The sequence below is a fragment of the Sturnus vulgaris genome, chromosome 17 (genome assembly GCF_052056855.1).
Source record: "Sturnus vulgaris isolate bStuVul1 chromosome 17, bStuVul1.hap1, whole genome shotgun sequence".
Classification (NCBI taxonomy): domain Eukaryota; kingdom Metazoa; phylum Chordata; class Aves; order Passeriformes; family Sturnidae; genus Sturnus; species Sturnus vulgaris.
In genome coordinates, this window is record NC_142259.1 from 6,371,713 (window position 1) to 6,395,978 (window position 24,266).

Genomic DNA, 24,266 nt, shown 5'->3' on the forward strand with positions numbered 1-24,266 from the left:
CTGAGCATTAGGCCATTAATTTTAATTTTACACACCCATGTGAGCTTCTTCAGTGACCTGGGGGAAAAGGTGGCTCCTGTCACTTGTCCAAGACTGAGAGAAATTATCCTCTAAAAGTGTGTGTTTGTTTTCGTGTGTAAGTGACCCACCCAGCATCGGCTGATGCTGCAGATGAAATAAAATTATCTGGCCTGGCCTTGGATCTAGGACTTCATATTGGCTGCAAAATGAGAAGGAATAACTACAACAAAACAAGAGGCCTCTTAATTCAAGTTCTCTGGAGATGAATTGTGAAAAAAAATCTGTCTTGGCAGACACAACAAGCCTGCAGCAGAAAAAAAATAAGAATTACCCTGGTAAATGAGACTCAAATAGGAGAAAGTGAATCAGCATCCGAGATTTATTTATGCTTTAAGGTGATTATCTCAGCTCCCTTCATTAACGTGATAACAGCAGACTCTGCAAACAGGCGCAGGGTAATACTGTAGATGTCTGCACTTTCATTTTGCAGAAGACAGCTGCCTGGGAGAATGGGATTATTTGTGGAGAGCCAGCTCTGAAACTCCTCCTTGCTGATTCAACCGAAACAGGCCGTGGTGATTGCTCTCTGCTCGTCTTTCACACAGAGAATGCTTGGGGATAATGGCACCGCACTGCAAACTGCAAACGCAGGACACACAAACTCCTTGCACGTGTGATTCCATTCAGCATCTGCTGCCTTTGCTGCTGGAATCACTTGATAAATAGCAGTTGGGTTTTTTTGGTTTGGAGTTCTTTTTGTTGGTTTTTTTTTTGTTGTTTGTTTGTTTTTGTTTTGGTTTGGGTTTTTTTGTTTGTTTTGGTTTTGGTTTTTTTTTTTTTGTTTTGTGTTGGTTTGGGTTTTTTAGGTTTTTTTTTTGTGCAAAAATTACTTTTTAAAATGAATTGCAATTGTTGCTAAAGCAGCTGTGCTGCCAGCAGAGAGCTTGCAGAGGGAGAGGGGAGCACTGCTGGTGCCTCTTTCTGGCAGCAATGAGTGCTCAGGAAGCCCAGTAAGAACTTGAGGAGCGTTTTAGGGATTCCCAAATACCCTGTCCTCTCCTGGATGTATTCATGACTCCCAGCAGCCTTAAACTGCCAAGATCAGTGAGGCTTGCAGCTTCTGTTTCCAGCCAGAGAATTACAGAGATTAGCCAGGAGAAACACACAGAGAGGAAGATATTTACCCACTGCAGGTCCCCCCTCACTGCCTGCACCCCAAACCAGGAGCAGAGCCATGGGGAGGGAGCAGCTGAAAGGACACGGCCATCCCCAAGGGACAGGTTGTTTTCTTCACCTCGAACTCCTGCCCATCTCTGCTGCACGTGGCCCAAATCCCTCGTGCCACTCTGTGTCACACTGTCACTGCTCCACGGGCTCATCCCCAGCTTCCCACTGCTTCTCCTCCCCTGGCAGCTTTTCCCCATCTCTTTGCTTTGAGAATGAAGCTGTGGCTGAAAACACCTCCATGGGTGTCAGAGCACGGGGCTCCAGCTCTGGAGGATACCAAAAATTGCCTGATAAGATTGCCAAAAATCCCCACATTTAGAAAAAAAAAAGAACAGTTGGGTGTTTCATCATTCCACGGGGCTCCAGCTGCTGATTCTCTGTGTTTCTTCTTTCCCTGCTCTTTACAAATTCCTTCCTTTCCTCCTTGCAGCTCCCTGGGGCTCTGTGAGCCCGGAATTAGAGTCAGCAATAGCTCAGTGACTCTCTCCTGGCTGCAAACACCTGCAGGCAGCTGCCCCTGCCTTGGAGAGCCCCAGCACATCCTGGGAGTGGAGAAAGCAGAGCAGGATTAGGAGAGCAAGGCCTGGTGGCACTGAAATCACAGCGTTTGTGTCCCAGCCCTGCACCACAAGGTGTCCCCAGCAGTACAAGAATTGCTGCAGGGTTTCACAGGTGGCACCTCAGCATCTTCTCCTGGGCTGGCTCCCTCACAGGCACAAGTCCCTGCTCTCAGCATCCACATTCTTACCAGGGAGAATCAGTCTCCATCCTTCATTAGCTGAGATAATTGCTGAGAGCAAGCAATTTTCACAAGGCCAAGCTGAAGCCAAGATTTTCCTTGTTTTTATTTCCCCATGTTTTACAGTTTCCACCTTCATTTTTTTTAAGCTGATTTATTTAATAAATATTTTCAAAACAGCAGTCAGTATTGAATTAACTTCTGAACTCTTAGTGATGCTGAGCTAAAATTATTTCATTTATTTGGAAGATCAAGCAGTAGAAATGCATTTTAGCCCCCAAACCAGGGCCCAGCAGACTGAGCTGACCTGCAGCCTGGTGGTACAGATGGTTGGTTAAGTCAACAGGGTAATTAGTGAGTGACAGGAGGACTCACACAAATTAAGAGCTGGGGGAGCATTAAATCATATGGGTATATTTTCACAATTTTTCTTTTTGCATTTTGTAAAATATGCTGTGTTGCCTTTTCTGTGGTCAGTTTGGCTCTATACCACTTTCATATGCAAATACTCTATATATGCATATGCACACGTGCATATATGCAAATACATGCAGACATATGCATTTACACTGGAATTAATATTAACACACTGACAGCAAATCGCTTGAGATCCTCCTGCCCATGTAAAAGATTTATATATATATATATATGTGTGTGTGTGTGTGTGTGTGTCCTCCTGCTTCACTTCATCTCAGGGTGTGCAGTGAGTAATTGCTGAAGCAAGAGGAAGAACATATGTCTTGATTTCCACTGGATTGCACCGCACATAACCAGTGCCACATGGAAAAAGGACTCCTGAAGCCCTGGATTCATCTCACTTCAGTGTGTCATCGAAGGAAGGCAGCCAGGAGATGCTGCAGCCTGGCTGAGAGTGGGAGAAGGTGTCACCAGACATCCCTGACAGTGGGGACGTGGAGCATTGAGGTGTTTCATCTCTTCTTGGTACTGCCAGCAGCTCTGTCCTGTCCCTCTGCTGCCTTGTCGTGGCCCATCTGCCATCATTTAGGAGGCAGCTCCCAAATAAAAATCTCAGAAATCGAGCTTTTCATATTGATGGAGGAACAAAACCATTCACGGATCTTTCAAGTGATTCATGGATTAAATTAAAAAAATGGGGTTTTTTTGATTTATAAATAATAAAAATGCCATCAGATGGCAGCCATATCACATTTCCCTCCTTTAACTTTGGCAGTCCTATGTGTCCCACATGCAGACTCACTGGTCAGGCTGAAACAGCCACATTTGTCACCTCAAAGACCCCTCATCCATCGAGCTCAGAAGGCCCTTCCAAAACCTCCCTCCTCCAGCAAAAGAAAAACATCTTCAAATTTCCAGTGGCAATTTATTCCTGGCCAAGATGTGCCTTATTTGATCCCCCACCCGTATTATCCTCTAACATAAATCATTCCCCTTCCTCCCACCCTGAATGTATTTATGAAAAGTAATCATATCCCCTCTTAACCTTTGTTTTTCTAGGCTAAACAAGCCAAGCTCTTTTAATCTCCTCTCCTAAGATAGGATCTCAGTTCTGCTAATCACTCTGCCAGTCCTTCTCTGCACCTGTTCAAGGATAAATTAATCTTTTCTTTTTCCAAGGAGAGATCCCAGAAATATACACAATATCCCACACGAGGTCGTACCAATACTGACATTTCTCTGTGTCTGCCAAATAAACGATTTGTTGCATGAGACTTTCTGCAGAACAAATGGAAAATAGATGAAAATCCATAAATTAATAACTATAACAAAACCTTAAACGTAACAGAACCTTACTCAAGGAGATCACTGTGTTATTTGGACTTGCTCCTTTGCATTTGGGGGTAGAGGTCCTTAACAGGCCTTGATCAGTGGGTTTCCATATTTCATTTACCCTGGATGAGCACCAGGACCTTGTATTAAAGAAAGCTGGGGAAAGTCTTTTCTGTGTTTCCCTCAGCCTTTGCTGTGTCAAAACACCCTTTGAAATCACGGCTGAGGGTTTGAACTGCAGAGATGCAGAGTCAAATGATGAAAAACATTTTGCATTCGTCTCTTCTCTTTTCAAAATGATTTTCCAGTTTTACTCAGGGTTTAATTAAATTTCTGTGACCCAGGCAGGGAGTTCAGCCTTTCTTGATTAATGCTCTTTTAGGTGGCTCTGCTGATAAGAATTTAGCATCAACAATTGAGCTAACAAGCCCCAGTGAACAGTTTATAGCAGGAGACTAATTCTATTAACACTTTGCAATGTCAGGATTCCACTTTGAGCTCGGAGCTGAGAGGAGAGACGGAGGAAAGGGAGCAAATGTAAAATTTGGCAACTAAATCACCAAGATTCAGCTTCTTTGTGGGCAGAACTCATCTAGAAACTATTTTAGCTGACAAAATCAGAATTTCACCTGTTCTTTTTTTTTTTTTTCCTCCTGACTGATGTTCTGCACTTTTTTGGCTTGTTGTGATAAGGGCTGGGAATAAGGAGTGGAACTGAATGGCAGTATTGATAAGAGAAATGGAAGGGCAATGTGATGACAAGATACTGGAGTGGGACCTCTGCAGTTGGCCCTGCCTGTGCTGGATGTGTACTGCAGTACAGGATGGTCAGGACAAAGATGCTTGTGCTGATGGTTTCAAATTAGTCAGCTGGGAGAGAAAAATTGAGGTGAATGCTCTGCAGAAACCTTTCTGTTACTTTTTGGGTGACAATAGAAATATCTTGCAGGTCTGTTGTGATTCACAAGAATTTTCTCTCTCTCTTTCCATCTCCTCCTTCCCCTGCTAAAAGTACCCCTAAAATCTCACTCTGTGTACAAAGTCTTGCCCAAGATATTGTAATTAATCCATATATCCATCCATCCATCCATCCCTTCTCATCTCTAGGACCTGGACACCCAGGTTTGGACTTGTCTGTTCTAAGCTGCCCACAAACCTCATGCAAGAATCTCCTTTGTGGGAGCCTCAGAAACCAGAGCATTATTTTCCAGCTGTTGTTTTCCTTTCTCACCTGGGCAGCACAGATGCCTTTCTCCATCTCTGGCCACAATCTCTCCTGTTGACCTTTCTTACTTCCTCCAGGCACCACTTAGGATTCCTACTCATTCCTGCTTTTCCTGGGATCAGTCCTGTTGCTCTGCAGCTTGCCAAGACTGGAGGAAGGTTGGGGATGCCCATGGACAATGGGGCTCTTGGCTGAGCTCTGTCACAGCAAGCCCCCCAGCACCCTGAGCTGTTTCCCCTGCCCTTCTGAGGAACAGGGGTGACACTGAGTGCTGCTGGAGCTGATCCCTCCCAAGGATTCAGCAACTCAGCAGTCACAGGCCAGGCAGGGCTGGGTGGCTGCACCCTTGTGTTCATCCATGCTGGTGTTCAGGCTGTGCCCATTTTTAGTTCATTTATTTGACAAAACAGGCTAATTCTATTCAATTATTCAGGGAATTTGATTACCTTTGCTGTGGGTGCAGTCATCAGGGAGGATTAGCAGTGTTTCAGCCCTTCATCAGCAGTGATGTCCTACATCACAGCTGCTCCACTCAAACCCCACTCCCTCCTGGCTCCTCTTTGCTGTCCCTGGATGAAACCAATGACAAAACATGCCAAAGGAGCACAGCCCTCCCTCCCTCCCTGTCTCCCCAGGACTTTTGCTACAGCACCACTGCAAATTGTAGCTGTCAGCAGGGGAGCAGGCTCATCAGGGGACTCCAGCCATAATCACTGCAAAGCTGATGTGTGGATCTAAGTCCTGGATGCTCCCCAATATCAAATCACAGCAGGGATCCAACTAATACCCTTGTTCCCTCTCCTGAAAACGTGAAGACCCACTGAGAAATCCTTGATGAGGGAGGCTCAGACAGTGCTCTTGACCTCTCAGGACGAGAGGCAGCCAAATCTTTGGTCCCCAAAGACACCTGCAGTGGCCGTGCTCGCCGTGGGAGCCACGTCGTGAGCGTGGGCAAAGATCCCCCTGCCTTCATCTCTACAGCTGTTGGAAGTGGCCTCGTGCACAAAGGGCAGTGTCCTCATTAAGTCCCGCAGAGGGTTGCCATGTGGCCAGCAGAAATTTTGTTTTGTTTTATTTTGGGAAGCGGCACAGTAATATATTCACCGCCTCCGAACGTAATGGGGTGACAGATGGGAGCTGGGCCCTGGCTTTCATGGGAAAGGCTCCACTCAGCAGGGAAGCAGTGAGTTTCCCACCTAATATTCTGCAACCTTCAGACTCCTAACAACTGAAGAAGCAAAGCAATGGGTAGTTATTAAATTAATGACTTCATCCTCAAGCTGGTAATAAATATTTTATAGTTTTATCTCTCCACCCGGTAGACTGCTCTAGACAGACCAGACTGTTTATTAATCTAGCTTCTGGATTTATGTTATTTAATTGCTAAACAGCCTCAGCATGGTTAGGCTAGATTATTAAATATTAGAGCCTGAGAAGGAGTCCTCTAATAGATGGCAAAACCTCAGGAGCTTGATCTTGGACTTGGTTTATCAAAGCCAACTTCCCTGCAGTGCTAAGGCCAGGTTAGCCCCTGTTTGAGTCCAAACCATTCAACCATTGCCTCATGCTCAGTGTAGGTGGACTTGGGGATTTGTTGTGAGTCAGGAAAAGGCAAGGAGAAGTTTTGGCACATCCTGGTTTCAATAATGATGTTCTGGTGTTAACCTGTGGATTAGGATGCTGTGAGGGTACCTTAGCATGGACAGGTCCTTCTGGGGGAGCTCAGGCAGGCAGAGTATATGTCATTGTTCTACCCCTTCATGGCTCATGTTTCTTTGGGTCATCACAGATAGTCCCTGTCATTTAAACAAAGAGCACTGCATTCATAGATATGAAGGCAGGTTTTAGAGGTTCTTATACTTCCTCGTTGACAGGGTTGAAAATGTCTTTAAAACAGATACTACCATTTTTACAGCAGTTGCTGATTGATTCATCCCACTGAGAGACAGGGATGAAGGCAGCTGGAATAACAAGAGCTATTTGTCTGAAGAATGCATCATCCTCATGCTTTCCAAAGCCTCAATCCCACGAGCCCTTCTGTACAAAGCAGGAGGTCGTTTCAGGATATATCTTCTCATAAAAGTGTAGGAGAAGTGAGTGTGCTAAAAAGTGCAGAGCCTTTGAATCCACCGAGCTGTGCTGGAGCAATTTCCAGCTCGGGGCTGCTCTATTGGCTGCAGTGTCATCTCCAGCCCATCCCATTGCCCCCCAGCCTCAGCATTGGCTTTCTGAGGTCCGGAGGGGCTGAATTTGATGCTAAATGGCATCTCTGAAGAGCAAAGTTGTTTTCTCTCCCTGATGGGAACAAGGCAATCCCGTCCTGCCCACCCAACTGTGTGTTTTCCAGGACCCCTTGGTTGTGGGAGCAGGGTGAGGTGGTTCAAGCCTTCACTCAGAGGAACTGTGGGGCAAGGGGAACAAAAATCAGAAAAATGCAGAGACTGGGAAAGAACTCCCCCTTTCTGCTTAGAGCTGAAAGCCATGGCTGGAATCTCCTCTCTGGGAGACATTAGGTCAGTCTGACAAGGGGAAGGTACCACTGCAGGAATGGGTCATTAGCAGCTTTTAACAATTAACAGCAGCATCAGTGAGGCCAAATGACTCTCGCTGGTCAATGGTTTATCGATGTGTTTAGAGACAGCCATATGCTGACGAGTATCTTTTCCCTGGCATCCCTGAAGCAGAGGCTCACTCTGCCGTGACATTCTGCTCTCACCCTGTGCCCTGTTGGAAGAGGCTTAAGAGCTCTCCCAAGCACACCTATAAACTGCCAGTGTACCATCTTAAACCACTTCAATTCCCTTCCCTGCGATAAAGGACGCCAGTTCTGAGGAGATAACATCTCCCAGTGATGGCTCCCCGAGCTGCAATTTAGCACAAATCTGAGCGCTCCATTATCCAGCTCAGCCAATTCGTTAAGGAAGGACAGGTGAGCACGTCTATTAGCTCCATCATCATAATCAAATATTGGCACAAGGAGCTGCTCAGCGCTGCAAAGTCGAGCAAAACCCCCATAAAACAATTATGTGCCCTTCAGGAAAACAACATGCCAGCCCGTGAGGTGAACATGAGTCTGACTGCTTTTCCTCTTGTGACAAAAGGACAAAACCCCATCAACTCCAAGTTAAGTCCAGCAAAGCCTCGAAGAGACTTTGTTCCAGCAGTCCTTGTTGGGAGGTGTTTATTCTCAGGGACCTCTGTCTGAGGGATCCTAAGCCTGTCCTAAGCTTCTGCCAGTTGTCCTTCACCACGACACCTTCCAGACAGTAAATGAAGGCAGAAAAAACTTCCAGTGAACACCCGTGGCCATGCACATGCTCAAGCAAAGGCTATAGGCTGAAGGCTATATCATCCTTCTACCCAAATTTTCTCTGCATTTTTCTGAGTGCAATTCTTACCTTTTTGGCTGTGTTTTACTCTGCCCCTTCACTTTCATGCCTGTGGTAGGGGCCACCTCCTTCTCCTGTAACTCAGCAGTGCTTGTTTTCCCATGCAGGGATGAACAGAAGAGTTCAGTTCAGTTAATCAGACAATTTAATTTCTTGGTGATGAACCTGCCTGAAATTCCCATTTGATCCAATTCACGCAGCTCCAAATGGCTTTAACATGATTTACCTTATTTCACCTCTGCTACAGCAGAGCAAAACTGAATTTTGGCAACTTTAGAAATTATGTCTCCAACACAGAGATCAATGAAAAATTCTCCGGACTGCTACAGCTTCCAAACATAAAGTCTTACCAGAGAAAGGGCTCCGTTCTTCCAGGAGGGAAATCTGTGAACATCACAGTCAGGTTGATGCAACTGAGGCAATCTTGTTGACAAAAATGAGTTTTTGAAGTTTTTTTGGAAATCCAGGAGGGAAAAATATCCATCTCTGTGTTGCATCCCAGGGCTGTCATCTCCTGTACCATTTCCAATGGCATCTCCTCTGCTCACACACCACCTGTGGGAGCACAAAACCACAAGATCATGAAATCCTAGAATGGTTTGGGTTGGAACCCCAACCCCCTGCCATGGGCAGGGAGGCCTTCCACTATCCCAGGCTGCTCCAAGCCCTGTCCAACCTGGCCATGAACATTTCCAAGGATGGAGCAGCCACAGCTTCTCTGGGCACTCTGTGCCAAGGCCTCAGCACCCTCACAGGGGAGAAATTTCTCCCCAATATCCCATCTAGCCCTGCCCTCAGTCAGTGAATCCAATCCCCCTTGTCCTGTCCCTCCACACCCTTGCCCCAGATCCCTCTCTACCTCTCTGAGATGTCCTTCAGGCACTGGAAGAGATTTCTCTTCTCTTCTCTTCTCTTCTCTTCTCTTCTCTTCTCTTCTCTTCTCTTCTCTTCTCTTCTCTTCTCTTCTCTTCTCTCTCTTTTCTCTTCTCTCCAGGCTGAACACCCCAGCTCTCTCAGCCTGTCTCCATAGCAGAATGCTCCTGCCCTCCTGGGGATGTGGAGCACTGGGGGTGCAGGGGACAAGTCCTGCCCAGAGGAATTCTGCCTCCAGCCTTCCTGGGATTTATGATTCCCATCACAGCACTAGTGGGATTTTAAGCTCTTGCTTGGCTGGATGGTGGCAGCTCCTTCTTCTCCAAAGCCTTCAGAGATACCAAACCTAAATTCCCCTGAAATCCCCCAGTTTAGGAGGTGGGAAGAGCCAGGTGGGAGGTGCAGAGTCCCTGGCCAGAACATCAGGTCAGCAGGGACACACTGACCACCCCCATGCAGGACAAGGACAAAGCCCAGTGGGGACACATTGGCAGCAGCTCGAAGAAAGACCATAGGAACTAAAGTCACAAACAGAACTGGGTTTTATTATGAAATAACCCTGCCAGTACATAAGGAAGTTCTGTCTGTAAAATACATTTCCTGAGGAAAGTAGATCACAGTATTCGTTTTCACAGAATAACATGTAGCCTGCTATAACTTTCAATGTGACTCTTTATTATTTAAATATTAACAGTATTCCTTCACATAAACAAGTACTCAGTCATCACATAACCAACACACAAACGACAAAATAAATATACAACAAGAGCACAGTTCATTTATTTCCCGACTTAAATATTAAATAAATAATAAATACAGAATTTTCATTTCCTGTTATCAGTGCCTGAAACAATATGAATGAAAAAGAAAAGAAAAACTGAAAAAGTCTCTCTTCCCCCCAGTGCCCCTGCCCCCACAAAAAAACAAACCAAAAAATTATCAAAATGTCTCAGTTATAAAATATCTTTAAAAAAATTCCCATCATTAAAAGAATAAATAACAAAATATATAAAAAATAACTTGGTTGCATCAAAATTACAAGTAGGAGTTGTAGATAGGGTTTTTTTCTTTTTTTTCTTTTTTTGGAATATCATTTTTTATGGTCAAAAGTTTTAAATTTTTAACTTTTTTTTGCTTCTTTTATCTTCATTTCTATGGTGCAGTGTCCAGTTTAAAATAAGTATAAAATTAATAAATAAAAAAGTTAAATAAATAGCAAAAAGTTAACATAAGGTGTTGTAAATATAAATTACATACATCTTGCCAAAATTAAATAATTTACAGGATAATTAAACTAACTACTTTTTTTTTTCTTCTCTTTCTTCCAGTAAGTGCAATTTCTCTACTTTTAAATACTAACTGAATTGCAGTCACAATCAATTTGGACTCTATTTACATGTTAAGAACATTGTGTTTTTAACACCTCAAATTTTATACTTTTTTTCTTTTCCCTTTTATTTTTTTTTGTATTTTTGCACTTGGAATGGGTTCTAAAATAAGTGAACTCGTGGAGTCTGATCCTGCAAACACTTAAGTATGGGAGCAAACCCACCCAGGCCAACTGTCCTATGGAAATTAACACAGGGAACAACTCCAATCAAGTTTTATTTATGGGCTTCCAGGCCAGATCCAGTGGCCATGGTAGTCACTGGGACTTTCCACTGACTTCTCCAAACTGGGAATTATACCCTAAGTATCTGCAGGATTTGGCTCCAAATGACACCACACTTTTTGTTGGAGTCCACCCCAGCTCTGCCTGGCCCATGGCCGGGAGTGATGCAGGATATGGGATGTGGGATGTCCCCACGCTGGGGGCCCTCGGGGGGGTTTTTCCCCACTGAAGTGTTTGGAGAAGGGAGCGAGCTCTGGCTGGGAGCAAACGTGGGGAGCAGCCCCGTGGGGTGACAGCCAGCCCTGGCCATGGAGTGGTGCTTCAGAGCAGCGCCCCAAAGACATTCACAGAGATGTTCTCTAAGTGCACAGAGGACTGTGCATACCCAGCTGCTTACAACTGCTTCTTTGGAAGAATTCCCAATACCTGAATCCTCTTTTCTTCTTTTTCCCTTTTTCCCCTTTTTTTTTTTTTTTTTTTTTTGTTGCAGAATGGCGCTCGCGCTGTGATTTCGCGCAAATCCTAGAACACCAAACCAAGCCGTCCTCATTGCCCTGTGGATACGTGTAGGAAATCAACTCCTGGTTCACAGTACGTAAGCACTTTTCTGGCCATCAATTAACATCTCTCTTTTTGTTGGTTTTTGCTTCTTTTTGATTTGATTTGATTTGATTTGTTTTGTTCATCGCAATCTCAACCGTTCTCTGGCATTGATGTATGATCTCTGGACTGGCAGTACTGCGCCACTGTAGGGATGATCACAATAATGAAAAGAACCAGAACTGTCATCGAACAGATTTCCAAAAAATCATATACACCGGACCATGACACATTAAAGAAATTCTTCTGCTTGAAAGATCTGGAATTGGCCTATTCATAATAGCTACTCTCATATTTAAGACAGACAAAGGAATACTGTAGTTGCAAACTCCAAAAGCTTCCCTGAGAACCTTTTTTCCATTGCGCTTTCCACTGGAGATCCAGAACTGCTCTTCAGATTTCTTTCAGAAAATAAAAATAAGCTACTTTATAATACTTCAGAGTTCCCATGCCCAGTGGATATCTGAACACTTCGGGGTTGGGAGGCCCAGCACAGGTTCAGATTTACAGGTAGCTTGCAGCTCCAGCACTTGTAGCAACATAGAACATAACTCATGTGTGAGTAGGTGATCTGGACATACGACCATAGACAACATGAGGGTTTAAGCCAGTCATACACTAGTCTTGGATCAGACAAGACCCTGTTCTTGTAATGTTTTAACCCTTGGATCAATTCTGCAAGAGCAAGCAACTCATGGAAGATGCCTGCTCTTCGCCTGCTCTTCACCTGCTACCAAGCCCCACAGCCTACTGGAGAATTTAACCTTTCATCCTGATCTACCTCGTGGTCCAGGTAGAAAAAAATCCCACTTTTCTCAAGAAGGTCCAAAGTTAAGTAAACGAGAACATTGAGTTTGATCAGTTCCATGTCTCAGAAATGGCCTCTTGGTTACATTTTGGTCCTTTTTTTTTTTCTTTTTTTCATTCATTAAACTAGTTTTCTAACTTGTAAACCTGAATACTTGGAGGGGAAGTTCCATCTTACAGTCTGTTTGCTTGCTGCTCTCCATCCCACAGCACTACACCTGGATGCCCTTGACGGCTTGCTTGATGCTCTCCAGCAGGTCCTTGTTCTCTGGGTTCTGGTAGCACTCCTGGTTGGTGTACATGTCTGTCAGGGTGTTCACATATGCATCAAAGTTCTGCTCACTAATTGGGTCCTGCAGCCAAAAAAAAAAAAAAAAAAAAAAAAGCATTAGTGGAAGAGCAGGGGGAGGATGAGTGTCTTCACAGTTCGCAATACATCATCTGCTTATTCTAGTGCCCTGAAAGTGCTCAAGGCCAGCCTTGGAGAACCCTGCTCTAGCAGAAGATATCCTTACCCATGGCAGAGGGATGGAACAGTGTGAGTTTTAAGGTTCCTTGTGACCCAAACCATTCCATGATTCTCTGTATGTACAGACAGCCAAAGGTCTCCACATCAAAGCCTTTTTGTGTGCAGAGCTGCATCTACAGGAATCTCATCATCGCCCTAATCCCACTGGATCTTAACCAGGTCCTTAATTTTATGCACTGGCCTTGTGGAGCTATTAACAGCATCAGGCTAAGTGTGTGCAGGCAGCCTGGCAGGCTGGAGGCTGAATTAAGGCATGGAAATGAAGGGCTGGAGGACGACAGGACTGCTGAAACATCACGGAGGGAACCAAAGGCAAGGTTGGGTCACCTTGGGCTCACAGCTGCCCAGCCCAGCTCTCTGCTACAGCACAGCTTCTGCTTTTGAGGGGCATTGCAAGTATCTAACTTGGGTTTAATTGGGGAAAAAAGAGAGGGAGAAGGAAGAAAAAGAACAGGAATAAAATGAGCATAAACGTCTCATGGGCATCATTTAATTAGAGTTGCCTGAAACCTTGAAAAAATATTTGCTGAACAGTTTATTTGACCTTTATGTGTCAAAAACTTTACAAAAAAGCTCTCAGCGAGTGGTTTTCTGCCAGTTAGGCAGCTGGGTGAATACTATCCAAAACTGCTCTGTTGGAGGATGGCTTCTCTCCAACCAGCCTGAATTTAAATACAAACCCCAATGAAAAGGATTCCCAAAAAAAAAAAAAAAAAAAAAAAAAAAAAAAAAAAAAAAGATGGAAGAAAAAAATAAATCAAAAGCTCATTCCTCTGATCATTGCAATGGTCTTTATGAGTTGTAAGAGGACAGCTTCCTCAACAACACAAGCCCCACCTCCACACACCTGGTTTTGACAACAGTAATTACATTCCTGGGAATAGAGAGAAGGTAATTAATAGCCTTTTGTGGTTTTACTATTTTAATGCAGTCTTTTCATTTCTCAGTAACTCTATGGTAACATGCTGTGGGCTGTTAGACCTTGTTAAATTAAACAAAATACACTCTCTTTAAGAATGCTATTCTTTAGCTGCCAGCTATTCAAAACTGAATTGAAACTACCTGCATTATAATAGAAGCTCTAAGATCTTTCTGACGTTGAAATCCAATCCCTCCTGATCTCTGCTTGTGCTGTCTTAGCCTAAAAGGCACTGGGTGCCCTTGATAAAGTTTCCTATTTTGTGATAGTGCTCCCAGATGTAATGAGACAGAACAATAGATAAAAAGGGAGATCAGCAGAAAATGACAACAAAAGGGAGATATAGTGCAAGCTTCAGAGATAAGGGAAAAGAACTGATCTCATAAAGGACGCATAGGTGTATGGAAAGAAATTCTCCCCTCTCTAATTGTGAAAAAGCCTTTTCATGAAGTGGGTTTGGCACAGCTCCCTCAATGATTCTGGCTTGGGCTGAGCACTGTCAAAGTTTCTTACCATGTGTGGAAGGCGAATATTGGCAAGACTTTGGATGAGAGCCTGGCTCAGCCCGGAGAGCTCCAGGAACAGGGCTTCGTTTTGCTCCTCTATGATTTTGTTTTCCTCCTCAATGTTCTTCAGGTTCTTCTCCATGGTGGAGATCTGTGGAGCAAGGAGCACGGCAGGGTTACCAGCCCTCACCAGTGGCACCCACCAACACCCTGCACCCCTGGGCTTGAATGCATGGCCAAGGACACAAACCTGGGACTGCAGTTTCACCATGGCTGCTTCCATCTCCGAGTTGGACTCATTCAGCTCACTGATCTCCTTGTTCAGCTGCTTGATCTCCTCATCGTTCTCCAGAACTGCAGAGAGAAGGTCACAGGCAGTCAACAAATGCTCTTGGGGAAAGAAAAAGTGTTGAGTTTTCTGCTGAGCCCATCCTGCTGCACTGTCCTTACCTTGGCTTTTACAGGACGTACCTCTCACCTGCCTTTTTCTTTCTATTTTATTTATGATTAATATTTTTATCATCACAGTTCAACGATATTTGAACAAGCCAATATGTAAATGCAAAAGCAAAGGACAGCAGAGCAGTTGGAGTCCAACACATCCCCACACCCAGCAAGGTTGATTGTCCTGAACAATCAGGTCACTCTCTCCAATCCCGAGTTTGGAAAGATGCCATTTAGAAAACTAATGCATGTCTTGATGAGAAATTACAAGGTCCATAAAATAAAGCAGTATTTCTGGAAGAGAGCAGGTATTTATAGGTTCCAAACTATCTAAGTATTCAAGTTCAATGCTTGAACCTTGTCAAATACCACAGAAAGCTCAGTAATAGCACTGGAAATGCAAAGTGCCATCGCTAACAAAATTCCAGATCCAGAAATATCTCAGTATTAAAAGCCCTGAATAGGTGAAAATTGCTGAAAGACTGCAAGGGATTTGTAAAAATGCCAGTGAATATTAAAAAAAAAAAAAATTAAAAATCAGCATGACTTCTTCTGCCTTCTTTATTATTGCTCCCTTAAAATGTGTGACTCAAGGAGTGGGACCAGTACCATGCCACCATAAACACCCAAAACCCCAAGGAATGGGTGTTCAAAGTACACAATGCCCTTGAAATGCATGCCCAGATTTCAGCTGAAACTTCCCCAACATAAAAAGAAAAAATCTATGGGCTCAATACCCTGACACACCTGCAAGGCAAAGGAGTGAAAAACTTACCATCGCTGGTCTTGAACTTTGTGTTGAGAATTTCATCCCCTGAGAGTTTTCCTTTCTTCCCAGCAAAAGTAGCTCTTGGACACCCTGACAAACTAAAAAACAAGTAAAAATGGGTTTCATAAACTCTCAGTATTTATAGGTGCTTATGTTCCCAACATAAGAGCATGTGCCATTTGGTGGAATTCAAGCTGTGAGACAGTTCTTCTAAAAGCTTTTTATGGTACAGAGGAAATTGCTTTATGAATAATGCCACAAAATGCCCCATTTATAAAGTGAGAGCAATTTTCTTTAAGCAAAGATTAAAAACACATTGCTTCCTAAAAGAGGAGGTGTGCCAGGTGAGGAGGGTTGACATGAGTCTGGTTGTCTTGGCTGTTCCAGCATGCAAATAGAGATTTAGATTAGAGGCTGGGAAGATATTCTCCCCAGTGAGGGTGGTGAGGGCAGAGTTGCCCAGAGAAGCTGTGGCTGCCCCGTTGCCAAGTGTCCAGTGCCACGTTGGATGTGTCTTGGAGCAACCTGGTGTAATGGAAGGTGTCCCTGCCTGGGCAGGGGGCTGGAATTAGATGGTCTTTAAGGTCCCTTCCAACCCAAACCATTCTGTGATTCTGTGAACATTAAAACAACCACACATTTTCTCCATACAGTAAGCTTCAACCTGATTGAACTCAGCATGTAAAGCACCAATGGCTGAGCTTGGCTGAATGAGGAGCTGAACGCTGCTCAAGCAGCATCTTGGTGCACGTAGCTTTGTCCACAGCAAAACCACCACACTCACACTGCCTTGAGCCCCCTGAAGAGATTTACCTTCTGTGAGTGAGGAAGCTCCCGTTGGCGTGGCCAGAACCGTCACAGCCTGGGGTGGGGCAGGTTGGGCCTTCGTTCTTCAAGGACTTCCAGGAAAATGAGGAGCCATTGAGCGATCCTTCCTTCTGCCTGCGGGCTGCCAGGGGACACCCCGAGGCGCTGCGGTGGGACGCGTACTTGCCACTGATGTGTCCCAGCCCAACACAGCCCGGAACAGGACACCTGGGCACGGGGAACCACCCACAGTTACAGCACAGCAATCAGGAGAAAGGAACAGAGGGAAGGAGTAAAGGTGTAGGGGAATTGCTGGTGAGCAGGAGTGAGGAAGCCCGGGAAGAGAGCATTTGCATTTGGGTCTCGTCTGGAGTTTACGGGGGAGATACTTGGTTGATGGAAATAGCAGATGGGAAATTAAAGCTACGGCTGCTCCTTCAAAAGAGCCAAAGAGAATCAAGGAGAATTCTGCAGGAGGGAAGTCTGTGGAGGTCATATCATACACAGCAAAAGTAAGTCCCAGTGGTGTCACAAAGCAGGTATTTGGTGCTTCACTGGGGAGAAAAATGGCAGGTTGGGCTGCCTGATGTGGAATCCTGATGTACCCGAAGGCTGGCACTCCCACTGAACCATCACCCACGTACTGCTGGCTCTGCCCAGTGTCACTGAGGATGAGCCCAGGCTCATCTCTTACCACCCTGCACCAGCACGGTCAACACAGCATAGGAGCACTGCCTGTGCCCTTGGGGTCACAGCCTGAGCCAGGAGCCAGTCCCTGAGGCAGGAGCTGCTCAGGCTGTGCACAAAGAGCTGCACCCCGTCAGACAGGACACATCACTGAGCCATCACTCACCCTGCAGCCACAGCATGGCCTCACTTGCCCCCTCCTCCTCCTCCTCCTCACATCCTGCCTCTCAGGGGAGATCAACCCACACTCTCAAGGGGATAAAGTGGGAATTATCATCAAGGCAGCACATGAGCCCTGCCCTTACCAGACTTCTGCCTCTTTATGGCCAGCTGAAACACACAGAAACTCTGAGGAGCCTTGTGGTAGCACCAACACAACTTGTGCTGCTGCCAAGCACACGAGTGGCTCTCTAAAAGGAACCTCTTTCCTCCCTCCTCACCTAATGGCATTCTCCCTAAATCCAGCCGTCCTACAAGCCCAGTGTATCTATCAGGGTTTCTGCTGTGGTTTGCATTTGTTTTAAAAATGCTTGTCAATTATAAACACAGTTAAAAGTTTATTACTCCGGGGAGGTTACTCAAAAATAGGGGAGGTGGAAGGAGGTAAGAAATGACAAAAATAACCCCCATGTCCTCAGTTTGGAAGCAATTAGGGACTTTGAGGCTTTCCAGCAAAAGCATTCACGGAGCTGCTCCTGAAAATCGCAAGCTGCGTTTCACCGCAGAAATTATTGCCCTGATTGTTTACATTCCACACAAAAGGGATATGACAGCAAAAGGGGGGGCCCTACACCCAGCCTTTTCCCAAGATAATTTGAAAAATGCTGATCTCGATTTTAATCAGCTGCAAATGCAGCACAATTCACTTATAATATCCCTGCCAGCAGGATCCTCAGTAAATTCATAACATCATTGCTTTTATATGATCACGAGCAAATTACTGAATCCTCAGGAGGAAAAGGAGAAGGGGGAGAGGGGGGGAGAGCAAGAGAGAAAGAGACAAACCCCAGCATTTCATATGCAACCGTTACAGCCCAACCATTACATATTTTACACCGTTAATTTAACTTTTATTACATTTTCATTGTTAAAAAATAAACCAGAGCCTTATTGTGCAAAACAGCTGTCTTGCACATATTTTAACGTATTTTTTATATTATTATTATTTAATGGGAGCACCAGTAGCGTTTGATCAATTAGACACCTGTGGATGCTCCCACTCTGTGGGCTGGGCTGAAGGTTGAGGTGATCTGTTCAATCATGTCTGCAGCAAATTACTTGAGGGATGAACAGCACAAACAACAGCGACTAAATGACTTTCTCCTCGGTGACAACGTGCAAATCTCGGCCGGGTTCCAAGCAGAGCTCGCTGCAGACAGAGGAAGGATTTAGAGCCAAAGCTCCTTAACATAAACCCACACCAGGCACACCTTGCTGAGAGTGATGGCACAAACACTTCCACGGCTGGGGGAAGGCACCAGACTGGTGTGCCACCTTGGTCTGCACATCTCAGAGGAGCTTCTGCTCCTCCTGGCTGTACTGGAAGAGGGGGGGTTGCTGTCTGGGCCGTGGGATGTTAGGGAATGCCTTCACCTCCTTCTGCAGAGACCCTCACCTGCACCCATGTCCATGGTTCCACCAAGACCTGTTTGGGGTGGATATCACCAGCTTTCTAGGAGTTAGAAAATCCAGCTCTGACGATGCTCCAACCCCATTTGGAGCCTGGAACCTAGAGAATCTATGGATGCCCCACCCCTGGAAGTGTCCAAGGCCAGACTGGGTGGGTCTTTGAGAAATCTGGTCTAATGGAAGGTGTCCCACCCCTCGGCAGAGGGTTGGAATGAGGTGAGATTTAAAATCCCTTCCACCCCAAACAATTAGATGATTTCTTGCAACTTTATCTTCCCAGTGTTTTTACCTTCAGGGTGGACTAGGAGAAGCCCAGCCCCTGGTGAGGATGCTGGTGGGGACCCTCACTCTGTGGGTGTCCTGCCAGCCCGCCCCATGTTCCCATAACAAAACAGCCACATAAAATCTCCTTTCTCCTTGCATTGGGAAGTGATTTCTGTGCAGAGGAACCACACTGGGGGAATTGCTTGCACATTCCTGCCCTGTCCTGCCTTGAATGGGGAAGGTACAAATTAGAAAAATCACAGTTTCCCCAGCCCCACAGGGCACGTGTCCCTGGGGAAACCATGAGAGGGGTCACCTCCCAGCTAGGGGCTCCAACCCCGGTGAGAGCAAAGCTACAACAGCCAGCATTTGCACTTCTCCAATTTGCTGCCTGCCCTTTCCTTCCCCGTGTCACTGGTTAATGGCACAGCATTGCAACACCACCAGCAATTCAGAGTATTTGAGCCAAAAGAGGCTTTTTTCCTGCAGATTCTCGAGTAGGTTGCTTAATTTTTAATAAACTCTGCAAACTCCTGCTAATTATCGCACGGCTCATTTAACTGGGAGGCTTTCCTTCCTGTAGACTGAGGAGGAAGAACAGAGCAGATGGCTCAAATATCATCTTTTTCTGAAAGGTCCTTCCCCCCCAGCAGGCACATCCCAGCTTCCCACAGCCCCTGCAGGGTTCTTCCACCCCCACTGGGTCCCACTTTGGCTCAGCCTCTGCTCCAGACCAAGCCCTGGGCACATGGAGATATCCACCTCTGCTCCTCTGCGAGGGCAAGACCTGCCCTGGGAATGAAATATTTTTTAAAAGATCAGTTTGCAAACAGTCTGCTGAGCCAAAGGGGTTTGGACAGATATGCCAGCACTCATGGGCACCCAGAAATTCTTGGAAGTGGTTGATAATTTTTTCCATGTTGCCTTTTATCCCCTTCCACCTGTACTTGCTGGGTGAGTGTACAGGCTTCATAAAGGCTGGAGATGCTCTGAGGTAACAAAAAAAAAAAAAAAATAGGGTCCTGTTGTCAGTGCTGCCTTTCATGTCCTGTAAGCTGTGTAAGGAGATACAGATCCCAGACCCCACATGCTGAGCCTGTGATGCTCAGACTTGCTAAAAGTCAGGACAAATGGATTTCACAGCTCATGAAAACTCCTGAGGTGGACAAAGCAATTTCAAATCTCTATTCCCCACAGGAATAAACCCCCTGGGATGTGTTGAAAACTTCAGCCTGAGGCAGAAGAGAGAGAGTTTTTTTCTGTGCACTTTGAATATTCTGTCCTGGCAAAGACTCCACAAAGCACAGTTTATTCAGGGTTACCAGATCCTGACCCAACTCAGTGCTGGGTGGTTTCTACTTCTGCTGTGCTCCTGGCAGTTAAGCCAGTCCATCAGCCCTTGCCTGCCCACTGCTTCCCAAAAACCTGCAATGTTTGGCTTGACTTGGTTTTTACCCTCATTTACAGCACTGGTGTGGTTTTCCAGGAATTATATAAAATAGAGGTAGCAGAGAAACTGTTTGTGCCCTACCAACCTACCTTTCACATCTGCAAGAAAACAACACCATTACCTCCCCACCACCCATTTTTTTCTATCAAATATCAAAATTGCAACACCAAAACACAGGAAAGAGCTTTGGTGGAGGCTGCTCAAAGCAGTGAGTGAGGGGGGATGTGGGGTGGGTGCTGATCCCCCATGTAGAACTGTGTGAGGCCAAGTGAGTGACAAGCTCTGTTCAGCAGTTATATCCAGACTTACTTCATCAGCTCTGGGTCTTCTTTATCATCCTTTGTCGGGGTGATCTTGATCCCACTTTTCTTGGCACGAGGGCAGCCTGACAGACTGTGGTTAAAAAGAGAAGAAAGGCCTGTCTCACTGGCAGAATCTCTGCATTTGCTATTCCCCCGCTTCAGTCATCTTTCCCTTGAATTTGGCACAGTGTTTTTGATCTCTCTCGTTTTGCAGCTTCACATCACGAGGAGAAGTCAGAAGGAAAAAAAAATAGTAAAAAATTGAGGGAGATGGACAGTAATTAATGGTGTCTAGATAAGAAGATATCTGCTAACAGCCTGCAATGTTTAATGGAATTGTTGAAACAGAAGGCTCAGATCTCTGCTATTAATGTTCTAAAGTGATAATAGAAGTCATAAATAGGTAGCAATATTAACAGGAACATTGCATCAGCTAAAATCTGACCCTTTGTCTTTTATTCTGTTGAAAGGAGCTTCTAATCAGATGCTGGAAACATCAAAAAAAAAAAAAAAGAAGTCAGATTAAAGAGATGAAAATAGGCTTCAGTTGTCAGTAACATTAATGTTTTATTCAGAACTTTACAACTCTGCCCACTGCAGGGGAAAAATAAAAAAAAAAGAAAGCAACACAGAAAGATGCTAGAGAGAAAATAATTTAAAGGAGATCTTACCTTCTATGTGATGCATAATTTCCTGTTATGTGACCAGAGCCATCACAACCAGGAGTAGGGCACCTGCAGAGGCAAGGGAGGCTCGGATTAGCCTGGGGATGTGAGCAGGGGATCAACACTCTGTGACAGCTCTTGTCAAAGAGAAATCTGGGCACTGTCAACACAGGAGCACGTTACTCCTTCCTGCCCCTTCCCCCTCTGTAAGGGCGAGATCTGCTCTGGAATATCCGTGGTGCTGAGGTCAATGCATCACTGCAGGATGTGGCACTGGGGAGGAACATCTCTGGGATGTTGGGAGCACAGCGAGGGGCTGCTCTCCCATGAGGGGACACAGGTCCCAGCCTGTGTCCCCACCCTCGTGGAGGGGACAGCTCAGGAGCTGATTATGAGCTAAAATACCCCCTTGGGACAGTGTTTGTCACCTTGAGGAAGGAATAAGGAGACAGCAGAGGCCATCCAGGGCCAGAGGGATGGATCCAAGCAAAGACAAGGAAACAGAAAGCTGACAACTCTGGACAGCAGGGCCACCATGGCCACCACCAACAGATGGTTTTGGCCCAGGTCTGGGTGACTTGGGGAGCATAATCTCAGTGAGGGCAGACTGGCAGCCCATAGCCAGAGGATCCACAGAGTGCAAAACTGGCCAATGCTTCTGATGGAAGATGATGGAGAAACAGGAGGAAAAAGGTCAGGTTAGCCTTGGGTCCCCTCCTTCCACAGCACCATGGGCAAGGGACAGGGAGTCAGTGTGGATGCTGGTGAGAGCCAGGGTAAACAGCAGTTTGAGTTTTCCCAGGCTACTCAAAGGAAAACAGAAGGGAAAGAATTAATAACAAAGTTTAGCACCTGGTGTTGGGACAGCAGGAGAGTGTGAGGAACGTGATGTTTTGGTAAGAGCATCTTTACAAGAGGTGTTGCCTTCCTTAGACCAATGAGTTTATTCTATCCTTGGTTCAGAGAACCAGTCTATAAAAGCGTGCCTACTGCTGCAATAAATCACTTCTTCTGCTTTCTAAATGAAACCTGTGTTACTGTATTTTTTCACCACTCCCGAGCCTTACAGCAGCAGGTCAGCAGGGGGACAGCCTGTGAGGGGTCTCGGGCTGGGGATCACCATTGGGCCACCATGGTGTTACAAAGTGACCTCTGAAGGTGCATCCACAGCCCTGAGCTTCCAGGTGAGCATCCAGCAAAGGCTCGAGATGGCTCCTGTGATCCCCAAACCTGCACAAAGGCTGGCGGGGGCTGTGAGGATAATGGCCCGAGTTGAGCAGCACATCATTAGGGGCTGGGAGAGAACGAGGGGATGTAAAGCACCGCGGCACAAAGATCTGCTCCCAGTGCTGGAGGGGATGTGGCTGACATAAAAGTTGTCATGGGGACAGGGAAGAAGAGGCAGAGGATGTGCATGCCAGCCTGCCAATTAGCCAGGGCTTTTTGAGTCAAGTGATTAAGTGGGGAGGGGGTGTGGGGTGGAAATCCAGGGTGCTGCTGCAGGACCAGGGGCAGATGCTCAGCTGCTCCTTTAGCAGAGCAAGCAAAGCTCAGGGCACATCCACGAGCTTGCAGAGCTCCCATTCTCCTCCTGGGAGGGGTTTTCAGTGTCCCCACTTTCTCCATCCCCGTTTTTAAAGCTGCCAGTGCCAGGTTTGGATGAGTGGTTGGTACCTGCAGCAGGGCAGGGGTTGGTGTCTCCAGGACGTGCCAGGGAAATGATGGGACACATGGTGATGCACGGGCAGCCCCTGAGGTCTGGGCCCTTGGGAAAGGCAAGATGCTTTCCCTGAAGTTGGACAGGGCTCTGAGCAGCCTGAGGCAGCTGAAGATGTCCCTGCTCCGTTTGGCCTTTAAGGTCCCTTCCAACCAAACCATTCTGTGATTCCACCCTGGTGCTCTGCCCCCCGAGAGTCAGTGGAGCAATGATTTCCACAAGTGACTTTAGTTTGGCAGCTTGCAAAACAGCTTTTTAAAATAGTCTTCCATTTTTTGTTCAGAAAATATCGAAATTCTCTTTGCACCAGCTCTGAGGGAGACTTTGGCATTTGCAGGTCACTGAATAATCTCCATTGGCAAAAAAAATGGGCACCTCCCCTCGGTAGGAGAGCAGGGACATATCCTGATCCTAGAAGGGTAACAGGGAAGCTCAGAGCCAGGAAAACATAAGTGCACACAGGTCTGGTGCAGTAAGAGCAGGACACATCCAGCATGACCTCAATGAGGGTACAAATTCTTCAACTCGTTTAGAAATTACAGGTTTGGAAGATGATTGTGATATTTCCCAGCTCTACACTGTTAGAGTCAAAAGCAAAACTATTTCTCTGTTGTTTTAGCTTCAGGGTGGGAGCAAATTATAAAAACCCTAATACCAAACGCTTTCTTCCTTTCAGGATTTTTAAGGAGGAGAGAGAAGTAATTTGATTTTTATTTTTAATTATCTGGAGACAAATCATACCAACAGAGACCTTTTATTACATGTTCCAGCCTGGAGCTATTTTTTTTATATCAGGGATATTAACCCCTGAAATAGAATTTATGATAGAAACACTGACATGGTCTTATCTGGAGTTCTGAAAAGCTATGACTGTACAATCTATAATATCTCAAAATCCCTTCCTCCCCCCTCTGCTCCCATCCTCACCAGGACATAGAAAGAAAAAGTGGCATTTGAGGAAATAATATTAGCAAGCTTTTTTTGGGGCAGAAGTCTCCTTTTTTACACAGTACTTGGATAAAAAGCACTGACATTGGGTGCCAGAGGGGAGCACAGGATGCTGCACAGCAAGGCTGGACAGGACGTTGGGTCTCAGGGATGAGCCCCAGGGATTTGCTTTTTGTCTGGCCCTAACTGGGAATGGCCACAGCTCCTGAGAGCTTTTAATATCTTTGACACTGATTGTCTGATCACTTGGTGATTCTTCCAAGCTGTTGGAGAAACACCAGTTCAGCAAAGCTCTTTGAAGAGGTCCTTTCAAAAGGTGGATGGGCTATAGTGAATGATTAAGTGTACTTAGCACTAATCACAGCAGTCCTTGCCATCCACCAGCAAA

General features: G+C 45.7%; 1 protein-coding gene across 9 annotated transcripts in view; it reads right to left on the minus strand.

The window, feature by feature from the left end:
• Positions 1-9,742: 9,742 nt before the first annotated feature.
• The window catches only part of MYT1 (myelin transcription factor 1), a 64,519-nt gene continuing 49,995 nt past the window's right edge, over positions 9,743-24,266 (minus strand). For all 9 annotated transcript variants that reach the window (XM_088174805.1, XM_088174812.1, XM_088174803.1 and 6 more), the window contains 7 exons: positions 21,220-21,282; positions 20,556-20,639; positions 16,223-16,444; positions 15,416-15,507; positions 14,447-14,550; positions 14,204-14,347; positions 9,743-12,595 (listed from right to left, as the gene is read on the minus strand). In XM_088174805.1, coding sequence (XP_088030931.1) covers positions 12,455-12,595; positions 14,204-14,347; positions 14,447-14,550; positions 15,416-15,507; positions 16,223-16,444; positions 20,556-20,639; positions 21,220-21,282 — 850 coding nt within the window. In that variant the 3' untranslated portion in view covers positions 9,743-12,454. The remainder of the gene's footprint in view (positions 12,596-14,203; positions 14,348-14,446; positions 14,551-15,415; positions 15,508-16,222; positions 16,445-20,555; positions 20,640-21,219; positions 21,283-24,266) is intronic.